At 43.5% G+C, this 25,992-nt stretch overlaps 1 protein-coding gene across 3 annotated transcripts in view; it reads left to right on the forward strand.

Moving 5' to 3' along the window:
* Positions 1–20,819, forward strand: part of MORN4 (MORN repeat containing 4) — a 141,156-nt gene extending 120,337 nt beyond the window's left edge. For 2 of the 3 annotated variants that reach the window (XM_069611567.1, XM_069611568.1), the window contains exon 5: positions 17,252–20,819. In XM_069611567.1, coding sequence (XP_069467668.1) covers positions 17,252–17,400 — 149 coding nt within the window. In that variant the 3' untranslated portion in view covers positions 17,401–20,819. The remainder of the gene's footprint in view (positions 1–17,251) is intronic. The other variant, XR_011268720.1, reaches the window with a different exon arrangement.
* Positions 20,820–25,992: the final 5,173 nt, after the last annotated feature.

Consider the following 25,992-nt stretch of genomic DNA (forward strand, 5'->3'; position numbering starts at 1 on the left):
TTTCAAATCTTAAAGTCAATGTGACAGTAAAAGTATGCAAACTGTAGTTCAGAAGGAGCTGGCTGTGACAAGTCTGGAGACACCCTGACTTAAAATTACAACAAAAGCTAGAGACCAAGTAGGAATACCAGGTCACACAGCCATTCACAGTGGGGCCCAGACAAGGGCTAATAATCTTTCAAAGTTTGAAAATGTAGTTCTTTTTCAGGTATCAAAAGTACAAAGTAAAAAATAAAAAGGAGTCTGTTGATTTTTAAGTAGTAATTTATCCGAAGAAAAACAAAGCTGTCACTAATATCTTCTTAGTGAGGGAGCGGTTGCCGCAACTCTTATGTAATGCAGACTAAAGCCAATGCATTTTGGAAATTATTTCCTTCTTCAGGGCAAGTCTAATCAATTGCACGTAAATAACATAATGCACCAATGTCAGCATAACAATTGCATATATTTGTAAAAATAATAATGATGTCAAGATACTAGTCAGTTTCCAAAGGAATTTACGAGAAATAACTGGAAAGAAATAATGAGTTGATTGTATTGTGAGTAACAAAAACAGAAAGATATGTGAGGAACTGTGGTTACCTTAATAGTGTTGCACAGACGAAAACGTTCGTTGTTAATGCCCACAGCAGCATGGGTCACAACGATGAGCCGTGGATACAGCGGCTATATTGTTAAACACAATCGTGTTTGTGAGTAGAATCTGATGAAGGGAAAGGACCAGAGTGAGTAAAACAGTGTGACAAGCAAGAGTTTCCAAAATTGTAGTTTGCAAATATTCCGATCGCGTCTCGTACCTCTGAGCACACGGAGCGTGTGAGAGCTCCTGCGTGCAGTTGCCGGGCAGAATCTTGGACTGCCGTGTTAGGCGGTTGCCAGGACAACGGCTCATTTATGCTGCATGTGACCATCTTGCGCCATTAGGTGGCCGGTGGTCACGAAACGAAGTGTATAGCAGGTGCAAGCCTGCATGGTTCAAAAAAGTGAATAATTTACGGGCATACCTGCATGATGTCCTGTGTGAAAAAATGTATTTAGCCCAAAAAAGAAAATCAATGGAAATAGAACATAGAAATAGAAAAAATACTTGAGTGTTAACGGGACCACAATAGGGTCCGACGAAAACAACTTGACATATTGAGATACATAAAAAGCAACATACAATTAATAAAGCATAAAACATGAAAATTAACCTGGAACTCGTTTGTGGCACTCCTATTTTGGGATACTAGACATCTCTAACTAGTGCATTAGTTTGCATTTGAAAAGATGATAATACATGGAATTACATGAAATCAGCAATTAATGAAAGTACGACACAACCTCGTCGCGGGTAGTGTCGCCCATTACAGGCGGCACCGTGGGTCCCAGACCAGGGTTCGGGACTTGCAGTGAGGTTGTTGTTGGGGTAACACAGGATCCAAGAAGGTACAGGATATGGAAAACATGTTAGTCAATTGCAATAGAAGCAGACCAGTGTAAACAACAAACATCACGCTTGCAGTACATTTACAGGACATTGGGTTGAACAAAGATGTCGTGATATTTTAAATCAGATTCAACTGTAACAGTGGTAATTTATTCAATCAAACCATTTGGGACCAGACTACAAAGTTTATCGATCCAAAATGTTTCCCTTCGGTTTAGGCGTAAGCCTAAATCTTCCTGAGGGTTATTTCTGGTTAAGACCTCCAAAACCAGAAACTTAATTTGTGAAAGGTTGTGGTTATTCACGGCCCAATGTCGGGCCACGGCTGAGTTCGGGTTGGAGTTCCGGATGCAGGACCGATGTTCGTTCCACCGTATCCTAGCAGCTCTGGTGGATTGGCCCACGTAGTGTTTTCCACAAGGGCATTGAATGCCATATATGATGTTGGTGCTGTCGCAGGTGCCAAATGTCTTAAGAAAAATCTTCTTGCCTGTTCATGGATGGAAAATAACATTCCCTTTTACTCCGGAGTTGCAATTGATGCAGTGTAAACAGGGGAATGTACCAGTACGTTGTGTGATCAATTTTTTAGGGGGTACTACTGACTGGTTTCTTTGAAGCGGATAATAAAGTGTCCAGATCTAGGCTGTTGACTCTTTAAACTGCCGAGTCCAATTCTTCTTGGTGGTAGCCTCGTTGAAGGAATCTTTCTTTCATTACAAGTACTGTATTGCACAACAACTTGTAATGAAAGAAAAATTCCTTCAACGAGGCTACCACCAAGAAGAAACCGATTCAGGGAGTTGAAGTCGAAATTCTCCATCCAAAGCAACAAAATCAAGAAGACAATCAAAAAACATTGGAGTATTTTCAAAAATGACACGAGAGTACAAAATCTGTTCAATGAACCACCAGTGTTTGCTTTTCAGAGAAGTAAGAACCTCTGGGATGAACTAGTACAGACAAGATTACCCCCTAAAAAAAAATTGATCACACAACGTACTGGTACATTCCCCTGTTTACACTGCATCTCCGTAGTAAAAGGGAATGTTATTTTCCATCCACGAACAGGCAAGAAGATTTTTCTTAAGACATTTGGCACCTGCGACTGCACCAACATCATATATGGCATTAAATGCCCTTGTGGAAAATACTACGTGGGCCAATCCACCAGAGCTGCTAAGATACGGTGGAACGAACATCGGTCCTGCATCCGGAACTCCAGACCAAACTCAGCCGTGGCCCGACTGGGCCGTGAATAACCACAACCTTTCACAAATTAAGTTTCTGGTTTTGGAGGTCTTAACCTGAAATAACCCTCACGAGGATTTAGGCTTACGCCTAAACCGAAGGGAAACATTTTGGATCGATAAACTTTGTAGTCTGGTCCCAAATGGTTTGAATGAAGAAATAAATTACCACTGTTACATTTGAATCTGATTTAAAATATCCCGACATCTTTGTTCATCCCAATGTCGTGTAAATGCACTGCAAGCGTGATGTTTGTTGTTTACACTGTTCTGCTTCTAGTGCAATTGACTAACATGTTTTCCATATCCTGTACCATCTTGGATCCTGTGTTACCCCAACAACAACCTCACCACAAGTCCCGGGCCCTGGTCTGGGACCCAAGGTGCCGCCTGTAATGGGCGACACCACCCGCGACGAGGTTGTGTCGTACTTTCATTCATTGCTGATTTCATGTAATTCCATGTATTATCATCTTTTCAAATGCAAACTAATGCACTAGTTAGAGATGTGTACTATCCCAAAATAGGAGTGCCACAAACGAGTTCCAGGTTAATTGTCATGTTTTATGCTTTATTAATTGTATGTTGCTTTTTGTATTTCAATATGTCAAGTTGTTTTCTTTCTGTTCACGTCGGACCCTATTGTGGTCCCGTTAACACTAGAGTATATTTTCTATTTCTATGTTCTATTTCCATTGATTTTCTTTTTTGGGCTAAATACATTTTTCACACAGGACATCATGCAGGTATGCCCGTGAATTATTCACTTTTTTGAACCATGCAGGCTTGCACCTGCTATACACTTCGTTTCATGACCACCGGCCACCTAATGGCGTGAGATGGTCACATGCAGCATAAATGAGCTGTTGTCCTGGCAACCGCCTAACACGGCAGTCCGAGATTCTGCCCGGCAACTGCACGCAGGAGCTCTCACACACTCCGTGTGCTCAGAGGTACGAGACACGATCGCAATATTTGCAAACTACCATTTTGGAAACTCTTGCTTGTCACGCTGTTTTACTCACTCTGGTCCTTTCCCTTCATCAGATTCTATTCAAAAACACAATTGTGTTTAACAATATAGCCGCTGTATCCACAGCTCATCGTTGTGACCCATGCTGCAGTGGGCATTAACAACAAACGTTTTCGTCTGTGCAACACTATTAAGGTAACCACAGTTCCTCACATATCTTTCTGTTTTTGTTACTCACAATACAATCAACTCATTATTTCTTTCCATTTATTTGTCGTAAATTCCTTTGGAAACTCTACTGACTGGTATGTTGACATCATTATTATTTTTACAAATATATGCAATTGTTATGCTGACATTGGTGCATTATGTAATTTACGTGCAATTGATTAGACTTGCCCTGAAGAAGGAAATAATTTCTGAAATGCATTGGCTTTAGTCTGTATTACAGGAGTTGCGGCAACCGCTCCCGCACTAAGAAGAAATTAGTGACAGCTTTGTTTTTCTTCGGATAAATTACTACTTAAAAATCAACAGACTCCTTTTTATTTTTTACTTTGAAAATGTAGTTCTTTTTCAGGTATCAAAAGTACAAACTTTGAAAGATTATTAGCCCTTGTCTGGGCCCCATTGAGAGCGGTGTGTGACCTGGTATTCCTACTTGGTCTCTATAGGTTTTTTTGTATCCATCATAACCATTCCATGTCCAAAACGGTGTTGGTCTTGCCACCAATGTGAGCAGTGCGGGCTGAACTGCTAGGCCACAAAGCCAAATCATGGCTACGGTTGCGTTGCTTTTGTTAACCCTGCAGAGGGGAGGTGACCTAGTAACTAAAGCTGGACTGCACCTTGCAGCACCAAGATTCATTTGCATATGTCTTGTCCCCTTTCTCTAGTTGTGTGCAGACAAGCTCAGAAATGATGGCCTGGAAGGCTTCCCAGAGAAATGATGGTGATAATAAATAATTTGGAGCAGTGCCGCCATTCCTTTTTGATTTCACTCTGCACTCCTCTCCAGAATTGCGTTTCTCATGTTCCAACCTTATTTCGTTCACCTATCCTTCAGTAGGTACATCCACAGAATAGATATTTTGAGTGTCATTTGTAAGGTACTGCTGTTGGGTGATGAACCTGAAGCCGAGATTGGTGCGCAAGCTGCGGGTCACAAGTTTGTATAAGAGATGAGCCGGCAAATCATTTCATCCTTCAGAGGCTGATGAAATGAGTAACATTAAGAGGCCTCCTGTCTGGGGAGTGGGCAAAGAGTTGCTAGCTGCTTGCCAGTGCCCAGTAGGCATAAGTGGCACGGCAGGGGGCCACCTACATGTCCTGCGTGGTGGTCGAGTAGGGAGAAAAATCTATGGCAGGTGGCAGGCCTCTTTCATGGCCAAGAGCAGTGTGTGCCCCATCACCACCCCAACTATCCCAATCACAAACTGCATTGCAGGTGTAGACCCCATGGCTAAAGGCCCTAGATCGAGGACGGGGAGGGCAGAACAAGTCATGCTGGCTGAACCCCTAAATGGCCAACGCTCATGCCTTCGGACAGCACCCTTGCTTGTTTGATTTGCTCCTGGATGTTTCCACTGTTTACTCTTGGATGTCTTCTGCCAGGTGCTGCCCATTGTCCACTGCAAGGTGGATTTGCTCTCACTTCAGTGCCCTCCAGGATTCTCCCTGGTGTGCCACTGCTAGGATGCTTGAAGTATCTTTACAGTAGTCCAAAATGTTTTTTTTTCTTTTCTTTGTTTAGTGCTTATGACGAACTTTGTGCCTTTTGCACATATCTATTACAACAATTAAAAAAAGAAAACGTTACATATACATACTATGAGAAAATGTCCTTCATATAATACAATAAAATCAATCAATTACAAAATCTAATACATGTAATCAAGTCATAGTTGCATTGTGGGTTGAGGGGGACCCTGTCTTCCGCTTGTTCTTATTATATAGTTTGTTTTTTGCAAATCAATACATTCTACTGTGGATTCACATGCGTTTCCCATGAGTTTGTTCCATAGGCAACTTCCCCAAAAAAATGGTTTCAGTACTTGACAGGTGGCAGCAGCTACTACCAAAGAGTTGGCCACATTGGTCGCGGGCCATAATTGGTCTGTGTTGTATCCAGACACTTCTCTAACATAATGGTTATAATTTTTCCCATATTGAGAGACAAGGTCTTCACACCCCGTGAGAACGTGTGGCACTGTTTCTATCTGCTTGGTAGTCTGCACAAACACCTATCCCGCGAGTGACTGTGCCATGCTTCCGTTTATTCATAGACTGGGTAATATATTTAAGTGCAGGTAGATGATAAATCTGCACAATTTTATACTTGTCCATTTAACCAAGTAAGTCTGGGGAGGAATCCCTGCTTTGTGTAATCTGTGTACCTTTTGTGTTGATGCTTATTTGGGTCCCCACTACCTGCCTTCTCACTAACCTGCCCAAATACTATTTTACACCTCCTAATGGTGATAACGATGTTGGGCCGGCTAAGGAGCTCTTCATCGTAGTTGTCCTGGCCCTCTCATACCTACAGCCCGTCATCGCCCATTCTGAGCATCCCTCATGCGGTCGGCTCCTATTCTGCCGGACACTTCTACTATCCTTGCCGAAAACAAATGGCGAGCACCACCTCACATACTAGGACGGTGCTAATCCTCAACACCATTGAAGGGCTTTATTTACTTTTATCTCTAATTAATGCCAAGGCACCTCAATGTAAAGATTATACTAATCATCCTTATGCCTATGGAAAATCACTCAGTCTGAGGTCAAACACCTTGCCTTGTGATATCATCAGATGTTTTTCTGGCAAAGGACTAATACCAGCTTATCTGAATTATATTTAAAAACGGTTTTCATTCATATGCTAGTACCACAAAACAGTCTTAAGAAAAACACATTGGGACTCCTTATGAGTATGGTGGTATGTCAGTGGTAAATCTGCCGATCTGCCACCAAACTATAATACCGTTACTGCCACTTAGTCCAGCAGTATTACTGCTGTATTACAAGTGGTGGTTGCAGTGTTAGTCAAAACTGTTCTCCCATCATTTTTGCGGTTAGTTTGTCTCACTATGTGAGAGAGGGTATGCCCAGACGTGGGTCCCGTGCTCGCTACACCTCACTGAGGAGGCCCAGCCAGGCCAAAACATATCTGGGGTTGCTTGTGTTTCCGTGCAGAGGGGACCTGGCCTAGCAGTTCAGGTTGGGCTGCTAGCATTGGTGGCAGGACATGACTGATTTGCATATGGCTGGATCCCTTTTTTGCAATGCCGCGCACACAGGCTAAAAAATAAAGGGTGGTGTGGAAGGTTGCCGGAGCAATGCCAGTGGTTCAGATTCATTCAAAACCTTCCATCACTTTTGTGGTTATAGGCAGTGTTATTCCCCATTAATTTTCAGTCCATAGACGGATTTTGGCAGAATTACCACAGCGGTAATTCTGCCACAATTTGGTGGATTTACCTCCAGCTCATAGCTGTAAGTAATGATTTCATTTAGGGCTTCCTGAACCCACTCCATCTCAACACGGAAACATTTCCTGAATCCTTTTATCTCTCATCAGTAAGGCAAATGAATCTTTTGTCCCAGTCAAAAGGACTATGCAAATTATGAGTTCACCGACCTGCTTGTAACCATTGGAAAAAAGTCATGCACAAATCTGCCTGTTCTAAATCTAAAAACGTCCATTAAGGCAGAACTCAAAACTGCTTGCAAAGCCCCAGAAAACGATAAAATCGTTACAGAATTGTCATGTCAGGGAAATGAAGGAGGAGTTGTTTCTTCTTTTTAAAGACCACCTCAATTATCTGCAGTGTTTCACTCAGCCTCCGTTACACAGAATTTCTCTTCCCTTTAAACTGTCCGTGCCTCAATTTGCCTGCTTACCTGCAGATGAATCCTAGATTATCCTGTCGCTTCAAACCTCTGACCTTCCAAAGACTCTCGTAACCCCTAGCTATATGAAAATGCCACATCCCCCGCTGGCACCTTTTTGACTTATCGCTGACTTCATGAATTGCCAACATCATGGAAAAATATCCCTCTGCACCATGTCCACATTGAAAAAGCATGCCATCTTAGACTACTGCTAATAAGGCCTACGTTCCTTTCTGGAACAAAGTTTGCACTCGTCAATGTATGGGATGATCTCAAAATTGCTGATGGATCCCTTGCCATGTTCATGACCATGTTAACCTCTTTGCCACTTTCAGTATGCTGGACCATCGAAGTCATGACTCCGGCGAGGCCATGAGCGTCCTGGCTTTCATGTCTCTGGGCAGGCAAACGCTGGACCGCACCCAGTGTCTTTCAGATGGTGACCATGAAACAATGGATGTGACCTGCCATCTCCAAGATGGTGCCCGGGACTGCATGATGCTGTTTCTGTGTTCCTCCACTTTTACGAGTCAGAAGGGTCAGATGTTGCATTGCAATTTAAGGTTTCTAATCAGGCGTCACACACTGGACCAGGACTCTTGCCCTTAGCATAGGATGTAGCGCTCAATTAGAATACTTTTTCTTTATGTCCTAGAATTCAGATTGAGCTGGCACCCAACCCGTCTCACACCCCCTTTTACAAATACCCTGGGTCACAATGGACCATGAACCAGGCCGTTGGGTGGTAATACAATATTTATTTATTTTAAATTCAAAGAAAAACACACAATTTTAATATTGGGCAGAAATCACCAATGGGGTGATCAATTACAATGTAAACTGATGAAATACACTTGGTTGACCTTCTACTAGAACATATACGAAGCACAGATGAATAGCACCTGAGTTAAGATTACCCCTGCAATGCTCCCTCAAACCCCAATTAATCGAAGTTTGAGTGGATAGAAAGGAGCAGCAAGGAGTCTGGGATATTAGGCAGCAAACAGAAATAAAACCTGACCTTCCCCCCCATGAAATGAGAGGCAAAATCGGATTCCAAAACCTTTGCATTTGCCTCAATAACACTCGGAATTGGTAAATGATGAATTTAAATGTGTGGTTGAATAAATAGGGTAAATATTATCACAGTTTCAGGGATATAATAACACTACCAACTACAAAGCAAGGTACCAACAATGGGTATAATTCAAAAATCAACTTTGAAGTGACAACACAGTGCAGCCAGAATCACACGCACATAATTTGCATTTGCTAAATTAGACGGGTTTAAATGTCAAAAACGGGTGAAATAGACAGAATCGGAATGCAGTTTTTAGGCTGGGTGATAGATGCACATCACAGGGATAATAGGAAAGCTAAAGAGTGCCTCTAGCTGGAAAACCGGATGAGATTTTCAAGGTGAAGGGAAATTCGGTTTTAAAAATAAAAGCAGTTAAAAGAGAAAAACGGTTTAAAGGAAAGGACAAGTTTTACTTAAACTAGATTTAGTGGCTAGATTGTTAGAAAGACCCGGTACGCTCCAAGGTTAATCTGCAAGGTTAACCTTTTCGCCCCGCGTCCAGCTCTGTGGGAATTAAATTATTCAAAATATGACTGGGGACTTATGCAAGACAGAAATGAATGGAAGAATTGCGTTAACACTAGAAAATCAAGGAACAATACACAGAGGATTCAGACTATCTTCAACAAGTTATCAGGATATGGATGGGATTACTTGGCAGGTGGAACAAAGACAAGGTATCAAGTTGGGGTAGGCTATGTGTTGCTATGGGATGGGGTAATACAATCCGCGCTTGAGTTTGGGATTTTGTGCCATCCATCCGAGTTTCTGGACAGCAAGGCAATATCTGGTCACAGGGATGGGCTCTCCTAACAGAAAACCGCTGGGCAAATGTCTGATCACGGCACAGCGGCATGCAGGTAGTGGGGCAAAAAGCCGGTCTGGTCACAGGATACTCTCAAAGAGGGTACCACAGCTTTTCCGTCTTCTCCCTGAGTTAGTGGGATTTTGTTATGGGGTTTAGTTCTAAAGGGTGGTTCTGCCTGGATAGGAGGGCCTGGATCAACTATGCCTTTTCTAGCAGAGAAGTCTGGAATCTGCAGGGTGAATCTGGAATGTCTGTATACGCAGGATACACAGGAGCTGGAAAATTCAGAACAGTGTGTCCTTTGTCTCTGTGAGCGCCTCTTTTTGTAAGGCGGATGACATCACAGAATTATACGGTGGGGCAGGCTTAGGCAGGACATGCCTCTAACAACTGGATTGGTCAGGGGTGATTGTTACCGCCTTGCTGTCAGCCGGATGGGTTTCAGGGGCATGACATCAGATTTGATGTGTGCTTTACAATGTATAGTATCATCCCACAGTTACTTTTGCTAAAACCAGTTATGGCACAAACATGCACCTTTTTACAGTTTTGGCACTTTTGAAACTTACATAGGCAGATTATATATTTCACCCAGAGCATGGCAGTTTAACTCCCAAGTTTGTAGGACTTTGTTTTGTCCTCCTAATAATTTTTTGTCATTTTCAGTGAGAAATATTTTACCTAAAATTCTATAACTTTATATATGTGTACATATTATCATAAGGCATGTTAGTATTGAATTTCATAGTGGCACCATATACAATTTCCTCAGAATATCCAATTTCGGCCATTTCCATCCCCAATGTGCTAGTGAAGGCTACCACATCTTAATTTAAACCCACAAAAATTGCATCTAAACTGTAAAACCCTTGCATTGCTGCGTTGTCCAATAGCAGAAGTAAGAGTCTTAAAGTTTATTAATTAAAATAGTCTTTTGAGCCAGATGGCCAGCATTGTCTCCCAAATAAGGGCATAGCTTCCAAGGCTGCTCGCAAGTTGGCTTTGAAGCCCCCCAGTTGAAGTGGAGGGGAGGTGTTATTTGCAATTTCACACCGAAGTGTCCTGGAATCTATTGTAGCAGGCTCAAGCCCAGACACAAAGTCTGACGAACGTGTGATATGCTTCCTCTTGGTTCATTCAGAGTTTCCATGGGGGTGGCCCCCTTTTGAGGGAAGCCAACTCCTGTTCCCAGCAAACAAATGTCCTTTGAAGCCAAGCAGGAAAACCTGTTTTGCTGGTTCCCCAGTACAGCAAATTCATTTTTTCTTTTTCTGAATCAGTAGCAGGTTTGTTGAAATAAAACATCCCATATATGTTTTCAAGCAACCCCCCCTTACATTTCTAGACAAGGACAGGGCATTATTCAACATTACACTTTTAAACCGACATTTTTCTTGTTTGCAAAAAGCAACCATTTTTACACATGGTTAATTGTGCTGGGATGTCACTTTCAAATGCAGCCTTCTTACATCCATTTTCTGAATCTTTCCAAAGCCCCAGTCATTTTTCTAATGCACCAGCATCTGTCCAAATAAAGATCCCTTGAAACTGACATATGCACAGATATAGGGTGTCTTTAGTTTATCTGGGATATTTTGTAGCAAAAAGTAAAGCATCACGGCTGGGAGTAAAGTTGTTTGTGATTTCACAGATTTCTCCTGACACAGCCTGTCGTTCAGTGAGAAATGCTATCTTTAGCTGAAGCACAACCTGAATATGGCTGGGCATAGCTGGGTCTCACTGGATCAGGACTGTGTATTGTTGAACAGATGAAAAAGGGCATCAGGGTGGCATCATTTTAAATGTAAAATATTTCCTTTTTCAATGAGAAATTCTGAGCTAGCAGCAAAGCAGCGCTGCTTTTCAACTCTCTTCTTTGGTGCACATCAGGAAACAGACTGGGAGCCCTTCTTCGTGTGTTCCCAGTTCCATCTTGCCCCATATGTGCTTGGCAAAGACAGCACAGCCATTATTTTGGTGACTGCAAAATGCAGTTGTAAGGCAAGGCGATAGTGCTCTACAGTGCCAGCACAGCCATTTTGCTGGTAACTGCTGAAGTGCAGATTGGTGATGGAGGGGAATTCTGCTGGGTGGGTAAATGTACACCACAAATTGCAGGCATTGCTGATCCTGAGGGAAGTTCCCTTCTGAGTCCCTATCCTTGTCTGTTTCCCTTCTCTTCTTTGCTAACACCCCTTTTATGCTACATTGTTCCCTACCATTCCATTGTCCATATCTATGGTTGCCCACTGCTGACTTTTGGAATTGATCCTTGTTGTTCCAGTCAATTCGTTCATAGTTCTCTCTCCAAGCAATGTTGAAGCATTACCCAGGACTAGTGGCTCCAAGTGTATTTTCAGTTTCACTAGTCAGAGGTTTTGTCCCCACCCCCAAAATTCCTTGGATGTCCCCTGGAACAGTCTTGGAGCTGTCACCATGGTGGCTTCTGGAAGAGAAGGGCAGTTTCTGCTTGAACCTCACTCCCTGACTGTATTCAGGGAAGGTTGCTGACAGATTGTGGTGCCACCTGCAACAATAACATAAAATGAAGTCAAAACAGAGTTTGCTGAAGATGGCAAAGCATGATCTACAGAAGTACATGCCCTACACCTGGAAAAGGCTATGCTGCGATGGGCCTTTTCTTCACTGAAAGCTTGGGCCTCTGAACCATTGTTAACAAGTATAATGAATGAAAAAATTTGATGGCAACCCTAAGAAGCTGTCCGAATTCCTAGACTCATGCATCATACAGTTCACCTTCAAACCCTTGTTCTACTAAGGTGGGGTTTCTCATTTCGCATATGAAAGGAAATGCTTTGGGCCACTTCCCTGGTCACCTCCAGTGACCCGTTACTAGATAATTAACTGATTTGGACGGTGTTAAAAAACATGTATATTAGACCGGAGCTTGCATCTCGGGAGTACGTTTTGGATCTTGCGTAGATGATTTCAGTTACACCACTCGCTTTAAACCACTCACCAGGTTGAGTTGGCCCTAAAATGCAAATGCTTACATTAATCTGTGTTGGAAAGGTCTTTGCGATGAGAAAATATTTGACTAGAGTACCACATACTGCCTCTTCTAAAGCCTTGATAACTATGGTACTACAACTAGAATATCGATTGCTGGAACATTGAGCCAAACTAAGAAAGACCAAGATGGGACATCTCTGTATGGGATTATCCATGCTTCAAAGCTCCTTGAAGGACAAACTAACTAATGCAGATAAGATGAGAAAGGTTTGGGACTTCAAGGTGACAGCCTTGCAGATGATGCAACAGGATTTGAAGATGATACAGGCTCGCAGCAGGTACCAACGCGGTTTGATGTGGTCGAATTTGGGGAGTCCTTTGAGTCGTGCAGCAGCATGCAGACACATTGATTACAGGGATACCATGGTAGTCGCTGGAAGACCTTCCAAAAGGGCCATCTAGGTGGGGGAGGGCTGAGTCTTGAACAGCAGATCTGAAGTTGTTTCCTGGGATGAAGGGCTTGGTTTCTCACAGGAGAGAATCTGTGCATCCGAAGGCCATTCAGGAGTGTCACTTAACTGTTTAACTTCTGCCACAAGCGTAGTATGAGAGGCACCTTCCAAGTCCCCAGGTGCAGAACCAAGAAAGGCTTGGTAGAAGGAAGAATGTTCCGCCGTTAGGAAAGACCATACTCTGTCCACCATGCTCTGTCAACAATTTCTGACCCCAGCAAACTGCCTTACCTTGGCCAGGGCCCTAGTTTTATCAAAATTGGTTTACTGCAATGTATTACTACTAGGCACATCCAATACCAACCTCTCCAAAATGCAACTAATGCAAAACAAAGCCTAAGAGCAGCCTTAGGAATAAAAAAATCGGACCACATTTCTAAGACAAGGAAGGACGCTCGCTGGCTTCCCATCAAAGCAAGAATTATCTTTAAAACACTATACATTGCACACAAATGTCTTACCAAAAATGGCCCAACTTACCTTAACACTCTACACCTATAAGAATACACTAGATCACTAAGATCCAATGACAACCTCCTACTGGCACCCCCTTGTTACAAAACTACTAGAGCGGGAGGCAGCGGCTTCCCTGTTCTAGCCCCTAAACGCTGGAATACCCTCCCCATTAATATCAAAAAAAGAATCTTCCTTCCCTGGTTACATAAAATTGCTAAAAACCTGCTTATTTAAGCAATATTGGCACTATGGGACATGCCACAGCGCAAGTGTAACACACCAGTGTAAACTGTAAATATTGTTTATCCTGTTGTACTAGCTCGCCATCTATGCTTAATTTTTGTTGTACTCTGTAACAATGTATGACTAATTCCTAAATTGTCTTGTAACCACGCCGTGATAACCGAGGGTCTGGGCGTGTAACAAATAAAATAAATAAATAAATAAATAGTCGGCAGTAAAAAAAGAGGTTCTACAGCCCTAGGATCTCCTTTAGTTCAAAACGAAAGGAGAACTCCAAACTATATCTGGGTATCAAGGGTGTATACTGAACATGAAAAGAAAGATGCTCTTGGGTGAAATAAAATCAGAAACATCCCATATATAAAGAAACTGACAATCAAGGTCAGAATAGAAGCAGATACAAAAGGCTCACGGACGGTAGCTAGTCACTGATTGGTTTAATAATATAGATCAAAGAACACATATCAAACAATTGCACAAAGAATACATCTGCATACACCAATGTGTGACTGAATACCACCACAAGATACAATATGTATAAAACAGAAATCTGACCCTGTTTAGGAAACATAAATCAAAAAATGCAGTTAAATGCCTACCATATAAAGTCTTTCATAAAAGCCTCCTTCCTCAGTGTTTTCCAAGCAGAAGGTGACTTCAAAGTGAGGCTGTACTTCGTTCCAAAGATTGTGTCCGATCTCCTTAGGACACCCATCTTCCCTTCCAAGATGGAGGAATGATTCCTTTGGCTGACCTCGGTGCAGGCCCGCAGCTGCCAATTCTCTAGGATGAGGGATGTTGGGAGAGAGTGGGTTATGCTGGTGCTTCTGCTGGCAGCGCTGTGACTAAACAGATACTGTGAAGGTGGATTATCCTCTGCATCTCAGGATGCTACGACCTGACTGGGAAGGATGTGCCTGATGGTCTCAGGGGTACATTCACTCAGAGGCCTGGCTGCTTCCTCCTTTGCGGGGCAGAGATGACTCTTCGTCAGGTGGATATTTGGGCTTTGCTATACACTTTCCCCAAGCATAACTGCCTGGAATCGGGTGCTTGCTTTGGCCAGAAATCGTCCAAAGATTTCTATTGTAGGTGACATCTTGTTACTCTTCTTCCGCCAGATTTGTGAGCTGCTATGGGAGTCTATCAAAGATGAGGAATCTTTGGGAGGAAGGAATCCAGTAGAAGAGCAAATTACTTAACTCTCTGCAATCTTTCTGAAGGATGTTTCTCCTGGAGGTTCCTCATCGCCCTCCCAACTTGACCTTCATGGTGGGTAGCATGTAAATCGATCCTGTTGTGTGGTTCCTCAGCTGCTGAGTGTTGGGGAAAGGGATGGGACTCAGGTTGTGGGGCATAGTGGCTCCACATATACTGGCTCTGCCATCCCATGTGGCATGGGGTGCACAACTGAGCCGCACCCGGTTGTGGTGAAATGATTAATGAAGTCAGCTTGCACCTGAGATAAAATATCAACGATGTGCAATCTGTGGGAGGAACATCCATCAGAAAGAACGTTACTGAGAGGTAAGTAATGTGTTCTTTTCCTACCTGGATAGAAGTTATGTGCATCTCTTTCTTGGGTTTCCAAACCCTTGATAACTGCTTCTTGGCTACCACCATCTCTACAGACACCAGGAGTAGGGCCAATTTCTAATGAGTGTTAAATACCTTATGTCAGATATCTGGCCAAGTGAATACCCACCACCAAGTTGATCCTGTGCAGCCCAGTTCCCATCAACTCTATCACAAACCATGTGTCTTGGAGTCTTGGACTACCTCTCGCAATCGCAGCCCCAGTAGGGATTTGTCAGAGGCCCGTGTTCTGCCTCCTTTCAGGAGTCCACTATTAGTGTAAAAGAAGGTTTTGCTGGGTAAGTCTCAATTCTGTGCAACTAGTCTGTACCCTAGCACGCCCTCCTCGCAGGTATATCATATTTCAGATCTGCTGCCCACTTCTTACAAAGCCAGTCCCACATATCTGCATATACTTTTTCCCTGGGCATGATATTAAGAAAAATAGCAACCGTCTTCGGAGGGGACTCTCAGATCGTTTACACAGTTCATGTTTCTTCCTAGGTCAGTCAGTTATTTCTCCAGCCTGTGGACCAGTAAATCCTTCTAGAGAGCATATTTAGTCATATCTTGCCAACCCAAATTTTCTTCAAGTGAATTGCAACAGCCCCAACTGGCTATCCCTAATAGAGGGGAGAACATCTATTGCAGATGACTAGACGAGTTAGCAGCAATGTGAAAACAAATTGGGGCACTTCAACTACAATGAGAAACTGGCACACAAGCTTTAATAGAAAAACATTTCAAGAAGGAACATTTGCTTATCTGGCCTTCTGTGTCGGTCAACGTAACCTGACTGAATTATTCCAGAAATGCCTAGCTAATCTATTTTTTTTTTTTTTTTAAAAGTGTAGTGTTTTAGTTTAAATTTAAACTTTTATCACACTTTCCGTTTCATTTCAATTCATCTCTTTTCCTTTCGTTTCGTCGTGACTGTCTTTACGTCCATCGCCTCCTAAGGTATGTTTGTTTATTCACTTGGTGTGTCCAGATGTTTGCGTGTTTTCCTCTGCTAGTTCGTCGTCTTTTTCTTTGAGGATTTTATCCAAAAAGTTTATACCCGCACATGAGAATCTGGGATTGTGTCCTTGAATAAAATAGTCCCATCGTTCCTCATCGTTGCATTGGGTTATTTTTGACATATACCTTGATGATAAACGCTTTCTGTCCTTTGAAACGGCAGTGCAGTTCATCATGAGATGCATCGGTGTCTCTAGTTGCCACTCTTTTTGACAGAACCTGCAGCGCCATTCATTAATGCCTCTTCCTCCAGTTCTGTTTTTATATTCATTTGTTGGGTAGACTCCCAACCGGATTTTTAGTAATGTCGCTCTATGTACGCTAGACCTCCACCGAAGCTTGAAGGAGCCCACAACTCATTGGGCCCGAAACCCCATCTAGGGCAACAACCCTAGATGGGGTTTCGGTGAATTTTCTAATGTTCATGGTGAATTTTGTAAGGTTCCCTGTGAAGGAAAGCAAGGGACACCCGACTTGAGGATCATATTTGCTTCTCCACAAAATACTTGATCAGATCCCCATAGATTATCCATGAAAGAAAAGAAAATGGGGGAAAAACCTAAAATACTCTACCAAGCGATCTTCAAAGATATACCTAAAGCCCAAGTTTGCTCATTTTACTGAACGTGGATGATCAGAGGCTTTATTGACAGATCTACATCCCGAACCCTGGGATGAGGCTGGCCCACTGCCTGGTGCTTCCTCTTGATCTAGGTGATGGAAAGGAAAATGATCCTGCAAACGGGTGGTGGTAAATTCCTGGGTCTACATACAATATTCTTAATTTGGGAGTAACGGTGCTGCTTAGGTAATGTAATTGGCCTTTTCATTTAACCAGCACATACCTAGTCCTTTGTCAAGTGCCCAAAACCAAAGGTCTGCAGCTGTTCCCACCAGGGGAAGAACTGTAGTCTGCACAAATATAATTTTATGTATTGCTCATTGTACGTCTTCAACTGAATAGCGTTCAGTGGTTGGTTTTTGCTTGTTGGAACTCCTGCATGTACCCTGACTGTATACTGTCTCTGTCCTCTGTATAGGTCTTCTGACGCTTATCGATGGCTCCCCTGGGGTCCCACGCAACGAAGGGCTGTTTGAAAATAACCAATTGCTGAAGCGGGAAAAGTGTCAAGCGACCATCGAGAGGGCGCAAAGTGCCTCAAAATCTGCCTGCAGTCTGACCGCGTAGCCACAAACGGCAAAGGACTTAATTGCGCGCACAGTTCATGCCTCATCCCTTAACCAGTCCATTCTTCTCGCTGCTTGCTGGTTTAAGCAGTTAAGTGGGATGTTTATACTGGTCTTTTTTTATTAATTTTTATTTTGGTATTTTATTAAAGAAGCAAAACCCTATGGGTTGCTATTTACCCCATCCACCCAGCACCAGAATGTCGCCACCCCTCTCACTGCAGTGGTCATGAAACAGACTTCAGCGTTGCCCCTGCTGTATACCAATGCTCTTTGTTTTTGCCACTGCTTCTCCAAGTGAATTATGTCTTCTGCTGCTTTGTAAATAATATAATCTGTTCATCACAAAAGTTCATCCTAACATTCACATGTACATATATTGCATTCATTTACCACCGGATAACCTATTTGTTGACTAACCTAAACGAATATATCCTATTTATAGAAATGTTGCACTGTAGCTGGTCCTATACCTTTTGCACTTTAGCAAGACAAAGGCCCCCATTTGAGTTTGGCAATAATGATAAAAACATGCAGGATTTCAAATACTGCCTATTTTACCACCCACCAGGTTTATGGGTTTGGAGGTATTTGTTTTACCTCTGGAGGGTATTCCTCTGGAATACCAGATATGGGAAATAAAACTGAATTATGAGGTGTAATCGTTTTAAAAAACCTTCAATGTTTACTTCTGTCCAACAGGTACAGATGCAAGTTCTAAAGTCCCCTAATGTTTTGGTTCCTGTAGTGAAGAAAGCACAAGTGTATCTCTTTACTACAAGACAAAATGTCTGCCTGGTGACACCAAAACGGGGTGAAAGTGAAGAGTGGTCCTCTCTGACGCTGGCCCCATTGCCCCCTTTGCAATATAAACCTGAAAGGGGTTGAAAATGTTTCTGCATTATTGTAAATTGTAAATACAGCATGCAGCATTTGTTTAAAGTGGCCTCTGTTACTGAAAACTTCCAGATTGCTTGAAATCGGGCAGATTTGAAGAATGAACACACATTTGTCAATTTCATAATGATGGCCAAAGGCTTCCGGGATTGTACTTGCTAGAGTGGCATATTCCGTTGTGCTAGATTTCATTTTTGCTTCAGGTCTGCAGGTGCAGCAGAGGGCTGTTGCTAGGACTGTTATTCTGATCTCTCTCAAATACCCGAGATGCTTCTCTTGAATGCCGCCAAGGACAGCTCCACTGACTCGCGCTAACACCCAGCCCCCTCTGGCAGACGGTGTGGTGAACAAACCGTAATTTGTAAAGCATCCACATTCCAAGCTATATTTGAAAAGGTGTCTCTCACTTGTGTTTGTGGTGTTTGTGGTGTGTGTGTGTGTGTGTGTGTGTGTGTGTGTGTGTGTGTGTGTGTGTGTGTGTGTGTGTGTTACACGGTCTTGCAATGCGTGTCTGTCTTCTGCCAACATACCCAGCATTGCGACTCTACACTTGCTGGTAAGGTGTGCATACTTGAAATGTTTCTGCTTTTCTTTTCAGGATGCCTTTTTGCCTTTTTTATAGTGTGGATGTAGAGTAAGCTTATTGCGTTTTCTCTGCATTCCAAATTGTATTTATTTTAATATTTGTTTGATTTTAGATGACCGATGGCTGCTTCTGAACACGATATTGCGAATACAAAGAAGTTTCATAGGCAGCCCACCTAGCAGGATTCATGGACAGCAGCCTGTCTGCACATGAAGGCCAATGTGTTTAATAGAAAAATTAACCAAATGATGGTCTCTTCAGGCTGCTGGTCTGGTGGTCTTCCACATAACTTAATTAACTAAATTCTATGATGCACGTACCACCAGCCATTTTGGCCATCTTTGATGCTACCTACCGTTCCTCAGTTGGAAGCAGTGACCATGTAGTTACAGAAATGTGTGTGCCTTTTACAGTCACATATTCTCTTAAACTTGAACACTGTAGGGTACCTAGAAAGTAGTTATTCTTAGCCTGTGTCTGCTCCTATGGGCCTCCAAGGGCAAGAGTTCAATTGGCAAAAGTGCCGTGGGAGAAAAAACATGGGAACAAAGTGAATATTGTGAGGGGAAATGCAAGTGTTGGGCCACCAGAGGGAGGGCAGCAATAAAGAGTAAAGGCCACTTGAGGAAAGTTATAATGAGAGAACAGAAATACTTCACAGAAACGGCAGGTCTTTTAGAAGGTTGGATGGCAGGGATTTGAGTATCTGTCTACCGTTGGGCCTCAACATATGTAAAAGAACAGAGGAAGCTCTACATTTTTTGGGGAAAAGATAGCCATGGTTTATAAGGATGTGGGAAGTCTAGTGACCATAATCTTCTAAATTGTGTACCTTTTTCAAAAACGTTCATGCGATTTAAATAGCAATTTTGTATTTGGCTTATGTATAGCGCAAAGCTAGCTGGGAAGCAACAGAGTTTCGATTACAGAAACTACTTATTTCAATATTGGTGATGCACGAAGCAAATATTTCTGGTCGGGTGCTCATGAGTGGTGAAAATGGAAAAGAACCCTGTTCTGATGCTGCAGTAATAAAATGATACAGAGGCTTATTTGTGGAACTGCAACATATACAATATGGAAATGTATTCTTTTTGTAAAAAGCTATTGCAGATCTCTGATAAATGCATAACCAGTTAGCGGAAGTAGGAAAGGCAAATGAAAAATGTTTCTGGTGTGTTAAGATTGAGTGGTGAATGGCCCATAAATTACTATATGCAATAGCTAGGAAGTCAAGTTAGAGCCTTCGCATGAGCTAATATGACCTACTCACCACACTATCCGTGATTACATACCATACATTTCCCCCTGACGTGGAAGCAATAGTTTTGTAGCAAACAATCACTGGGGAAGGTGACATAGGTGACATCATAACACGGAAGGAAGTCCTTGTAGATCACATGACCATCCTTGTTCCCGTCTGTGATGTCACAATGCACTTATAATTGAACAACCAGCCTGCACAAATTGCATCGCACACCTTTTAATAAAAGACTTAAGTGTATCGCTGATCAAAATGGTAATTAATTTTGCTACCTCTGTCTCATCGTATGACTAGTCCAGATTACTGTTTGTGTTGGCTTGAAACAGAAGAATGCATTCGATTTACTGTCTGGATTGTAAATATGTGCAGCGTTTGCCTCTCTAGCTTAGAGTATCTGTGCCTCACTGCCATTCACCAACACTAAATTTAACCCATGCATTCATACTGTGACTCTATGAAAATGGCTGTCACTGGGGTGTTTGACTCGTCACAGAGAATTCAAGTTTTCATTGTCCTTTATGTAAAAAATGATCAACGACTGTGCTGGCAAGTAATGATTGTCTTAACTACAACAACGATCTGTGTGCATACTGAAACTTGTGCCTTGCCTACATGCATTATCTCTGGATTGTACTAATGTTAGATAATAAAATATTCTAAAGAAACAAAACAACTTTTCAGCATGTTATTGCCACTAATTCCATCCATCACTTGAAATGTTTGTGAGCGTATCAGCACGCTGGATGACCTCCCATAATGATGTAGAAACGTGCATTATTTATCAATGTGGTTGAGCACTAATTGAGCCATCTATGAAGCTACCCACACAGATAATGAAGAAAAGACTTGGGCACAAGGGAAGGAATCCTCTTTTTGTCTAGTATGGCTTCTAAGGTTTGAATAAAACTAGTCTGTTTGATGGCCTACACAGAGGTGGAGAGGTGGCAGAGTGGATGTTAACGCGTGCAACACATTCAAGTCTGAGGCTACCCTCCTAGGTCTTGGGCCTCTCTCTTTTGAAACTGCAGATGTAAGACTTAACAGCGACATCAACTCTGTAGTGAAGACACCCTTTTCTTTTAAAACGAAGAATACACTCGCTGTCATTCATTTGTCTGCAACAGTGACCAATTGTTGTTGGGTCGAGAATCAACTCCAAGCATTAGCATGCGCATGCTCAGGGGGTAGTCAAGAGAACGCAATCCATGCAAAACGCTGCAATACATTTGGTTTCTAACCTGTCTAAACAAGAGCATTGACTTCCAGTTGAAAAGCATGTAACATTGAAGACCCTCTTTCACCTGCCTTTATGATTGTATCGGCTAGATAAGAAGCAATCTATTGCTTTATAATGCAACCATAGCACATTTCCTGCCTGGTGAGGAGAGGGTGCTTTAGGGCTTAGCACTTTTAGCCGGCAGAGTAGGAGGATGCTAGAATGGGGGGCACAGAAAGACACCCCTTCACCCCCTTTTTGTCATGGCTTACGTGGTGAGAATTAAGGGGCCAATTTTGTACTTCGTGTGGACCCTACTGGGCACAAGATTTAGGCCACACGAAGGTTCCGGTAGCCGGGGGGGCCCCAGTGGTTGTGGGAGTCAATGCAGAGACTTTCAGCAGTGAAACAGCGGCCGCATGCAGTCTGGGTTTTGTTGTGTACTAGAAGTCAGGCAGCCATAGAACCAGGGATGCCTGACTCAACAGGGGTTCAGCAGATGTAGGGTTGGGTCTGCAGACCTGCAAGTGTTGGAGAATGATGGGACCTTTCATGGAGGTGTAAGGTGGATCGAAGAAATAACAGCCAATCTGTGGACACTGAGGAAGGCTGGAACCCAGGGAGTGTGAATTTATTTAGAAGAGGAGGCACAAAGAGATGTGAAGAGCAGAAAAGTGATGCAAGAGCGGGGATAGAAATGGAGGGCATAAGAATGCAAAAAAGATGCAGATGAGAAAGAATAGACTAAGACTTGCAAGAGAGCAGAGGTGTGAAGAAGAAAATAACCTGCAAGAGAAAGAAGTGGAGCACAGACCGAGAGAGAATGATTAGGCCCTGCAGGAGAGTGGAAGAGTTGCAGAAAGAAGAGTAGGAGGAAGATGTGCAAAAGGTGAGGTGAAGAGTGGAGAAGTGGTGGAAGATGAGACCGTAGGGGGAAGAGAAGGTGGACTAGAAAGAAAGAAAGAAAGAAAGAAAGAAAGAAGCAAGGAGGACGACTCAAGAGACTGGGGAGAGGTTGTTATAGGAAACAAGAGGTAATACCATAATGGGGAACTGCGTGAAGAAAATTAAGGGCAAGGAGAAAAGGAGAAGCAAAAGAGAGAGTGAGCACTATAGAAGACCTAAGGAGGGAGAGAAAGGTCTATTGATGGAGGAAGACGAAAAAAGGACCAACACAGGAGAGAGAGAGAGGCTGAGTGGCATGCAGATGGAGAGGAGACGAAGGGAAAATGCTGGGGTTGAGAACAGAGAGAAGGGAGGTACAAAGTGAGGGAAAAGGAGGAAACTGGGTTCCTCAAAGACAGCTGGGACAACCAGAGATACCCCTGTTACAGGACCCCACCGCTTATGTGTACCCTGAGGGATCAGCGCATTTTGAGTGGGAGTAATCCCACCCTGGTTAATTGGGTGCCCCCCGCCCCCCCAAATAAGTATTCCCAAGGGAACAAACATGGCAAAACCGTGCAAACTTCAGCAAATGCACTCTTCTGGACTTGAGCTCTCCTACCGTTATGGGTATACCAAAACCTGAGTCTGGAGGAGGTGTAGACAGTGCACCTGGGGAAAACCCCCATTCCGCAGGAGGAACCACAGCCAGACTGCATAACAGACCCTGGGGAACGCCCCAAGGGAATTTCTGCGACATTAAGTACTGTGACACTATTGACTGGCCCAAGACAGTTGCCCCGATTTCAGAAGTATCTTGAACATGAATTATGGTCCTCCTGACGTGAAACTAAAGAAATTAAACCCTGCTCTATCATATTAATGTGATCAGCTACCTTGATCACTGTTTGTTTGAGATTGCCAACAAAATGTCTGCCAAAGTTAAGCATAGACCAGTTATCCCACCCCCTCCTCGATGAGCAAAAATAAATACTTGATGGTAACAGCACAAGTCGTGTCTCTAGTACTGGATGTTGAAATCTCGAGCCCGCTTGGAATGTTACCAGAAACTGATCACTGCATATATTAATAACTTTACTGGATGTGGTCATACTGCCCATATACGGTATACTACCCCTCAACAGAAAAACCTTTCCAGAATCTCCTTAAAGGGGGATTCTCAAAATCCAAGCACTGCAACTGATGCAGAGGACAGTGGCAGTGGCAAAGTAGTGCATGGGCATCAACAGAAATTAGCATTTTCAGAGCAGCTGCTCATTGTGCTGGTTGATGAGGTGGTGAATGGTGAATGAGACTGGTAGGTCACCTCATGGCCAAAACATCCACTCAGAACGGGCCCAGTTGTGGGACACAGTGCAGGACCGAGTGGTTGCAGTCACCACCCACACTCGAACCACAAAGGAGATGGAAAAAGGCAGGATGAGCTCAAGCAGCATGTGTGTTTGATGGTGACACAACATAATCAAGAATGCAGTGCCACAGGAGGGGGCACAGTGCAGGATCTAGTGATACCCCCGGAGAAGGCTATTACCATCCTGCAACACATTGGCTTGATGGTGATTGGAGATGCAGAGGTTGGTGTGGGATCTCAGTTTCCTATTGGTGACTACAAAATCAAACCACCATCTAGAATTGAAATAAAATACATAGTGCTTCAGGTGACATCATGTCATTGAGAAAGGCACATGTTACTGTCTTCTTACTCATCCAACCCAGGCTATCGATCACCTACCTGACTGTATTCATTCTCCTAGAAAATTCCACCAATCCTGCCCAGTTCCAGAATTAGCCGACAAAAATGCAGCTCCATGGATTCACGTCTCTGTTCTCACCCACTGCAAACTCTTTCATCTTTACAACAAACTGTGACATCTCATTCAAATTCACATCACTAAGAGGACTGAAACGACATGGTAGCAGCTCACACTCTTCCACAAAGCTGAGGCCTTCATCCTCGCTCTCCGTTTCAGGACAGTCATTCACACTCTGGTCATCTTTCAACTGGATAGTGGCCCAGCCCTACTCGCAGGAGTCCCAGTTACCGCCAATGCCCCTCCATAAGCTTTCCAGCACACTGCACCATGACTCCTCACAGGACTAAGAAAATTCTATTGCATCATCCCCCATCAGGAAGGAGTTGCACTGGCTACCCCTTCAAACGCGCATCATTTTGAGGACCGGCTGCATCACCTACAAAGCAGTCCCAACCAGAATACTACCCTACCTGACTGAGAAATTCACCATCTTCAGAGGATAGGACATCAGCAGAAGCCACAACATTGGCAGACTAGAAATAAAGAAATAACCAGCCTTTTCCTGCTGTACTCCCTGTCTGTGCAACAAGTTACCAACATAAATCAGACTGGACCCTCTATCCTACACTTCAGGAAAGACCTGAAAACAATCTTTCAAAGAACATCTTGCCAATGGCCGATCCCTCTATTCAACGTTACTGTTACACTCACCTGGTTCCCACAGGGGCGTCGATCCGACCCGGACAGCTGCGGTCTCCACCAACGTGATGCGTAGTGAAGAGATGACTGTCTGGACTGGCCCGCCTAATCTTGTCTGCTGGACTCGTGGAAGTATTATCCTGCAAGTGGAGAAAGGGATTTAGCCACCCGTGGACTTTAGTGATGGCCCCCCAACAGTTCTCGTTCTCCCCACTAATCACCTCCGATATCCCCTTTTGGTAATCTCACCTTATGTTTTTAAATGATGAGCTCTCCATCCTGCATGGCATGCAGGGGCGCGTAGGTACCAGTTACTTCACTGGGTTGAAGGTACTGGAGGAGTTCCGGTGGAATATTAACTCCAGTGTCTATAAAGTTCAAAGAGTTCAATATGTCCGATGTTCACTCTTGTTCCATTCCCTCGTTAGGTTGCAGCTGGGTCCAAAAGAATATTGCCTGGAGGCAGCTGATGGCGTTCAGGTAAGAGTCTGTATTACCAAACACTGTCCGGTAAAAGTTGCATGAGTTTAACTTGCTGTTTTCTCTCCCTTTATAGGTGCGGCATAGGAAGATGCGGCGAATCAAAGAATAATACCTCCGGTGGTAAAGCAGGTAAGCCTATGGTGGCAAAGAGATTGTCTTTGTTGGTTTTCTCGGCTCCCCTTGTTATTCCTTTTGTTCCCCCCTCCCCCGCGCCCCCCCGGTGCTGGATTTCGACAAAGAAAATGATGGAGGCAGTGCCGAGTCCAAAGATGCGGTGGACTGGTGTGTATAACGCGGCGCTTCTGCTGGCGAAGTGACGCGTGCTGAAATAATGTCCTTTCCAGGCTTGGACATGTGCTTGGAATCAGGTAAGGATTCAAATAATGTCCGTGATCTAACCTCTTCTCCTTTCTTTTTCTTTTGTCTAGGAGCTCCGGATTCGAGGTGGGCGTGGCAGAAGACTGGATGCTGACTTGCAGACACAGTGAGTGTCACGCTGCTGGATGCAGAATAACGCGAAGCATAGGCTGCTGTTCGGGCGTGGTTTAAATAGCCTGCAAAGAAGTTCCCCAGAACCACACCCGAGTGAAAAATAGTCCCTGTAATAAAATAGTCCCATCCAGGCCTCACGTTGGCTTGGGCTTATTTGCAGCATAGTCTGCATAAGGTAAGTAAAGTCTATGAGCCTGGCGCCAGGACTGGTTTCTATGATGGGGGGTAGGCATCATGACAGTTACTTCTCCCTCTCTTGAGCACCCCCTCATTTGTAGTCTGAGCAGTTCATGCTG

This window comes from Ambystoma mexicanum, chromosome 8 (assembly GCF_040938575.1).
Source record: "Ambystoma mexicanum isolate Mex_15411 chromosome 8, UKY_AmexF1_1, whole genome shotgun sequence".
Lineage (NCBI taxonomy): Eukaryota > Metazoa > Chordata > Amphibia > Caudata > Ambystomatidae > Ambystoma > Ambystoma mexicanum.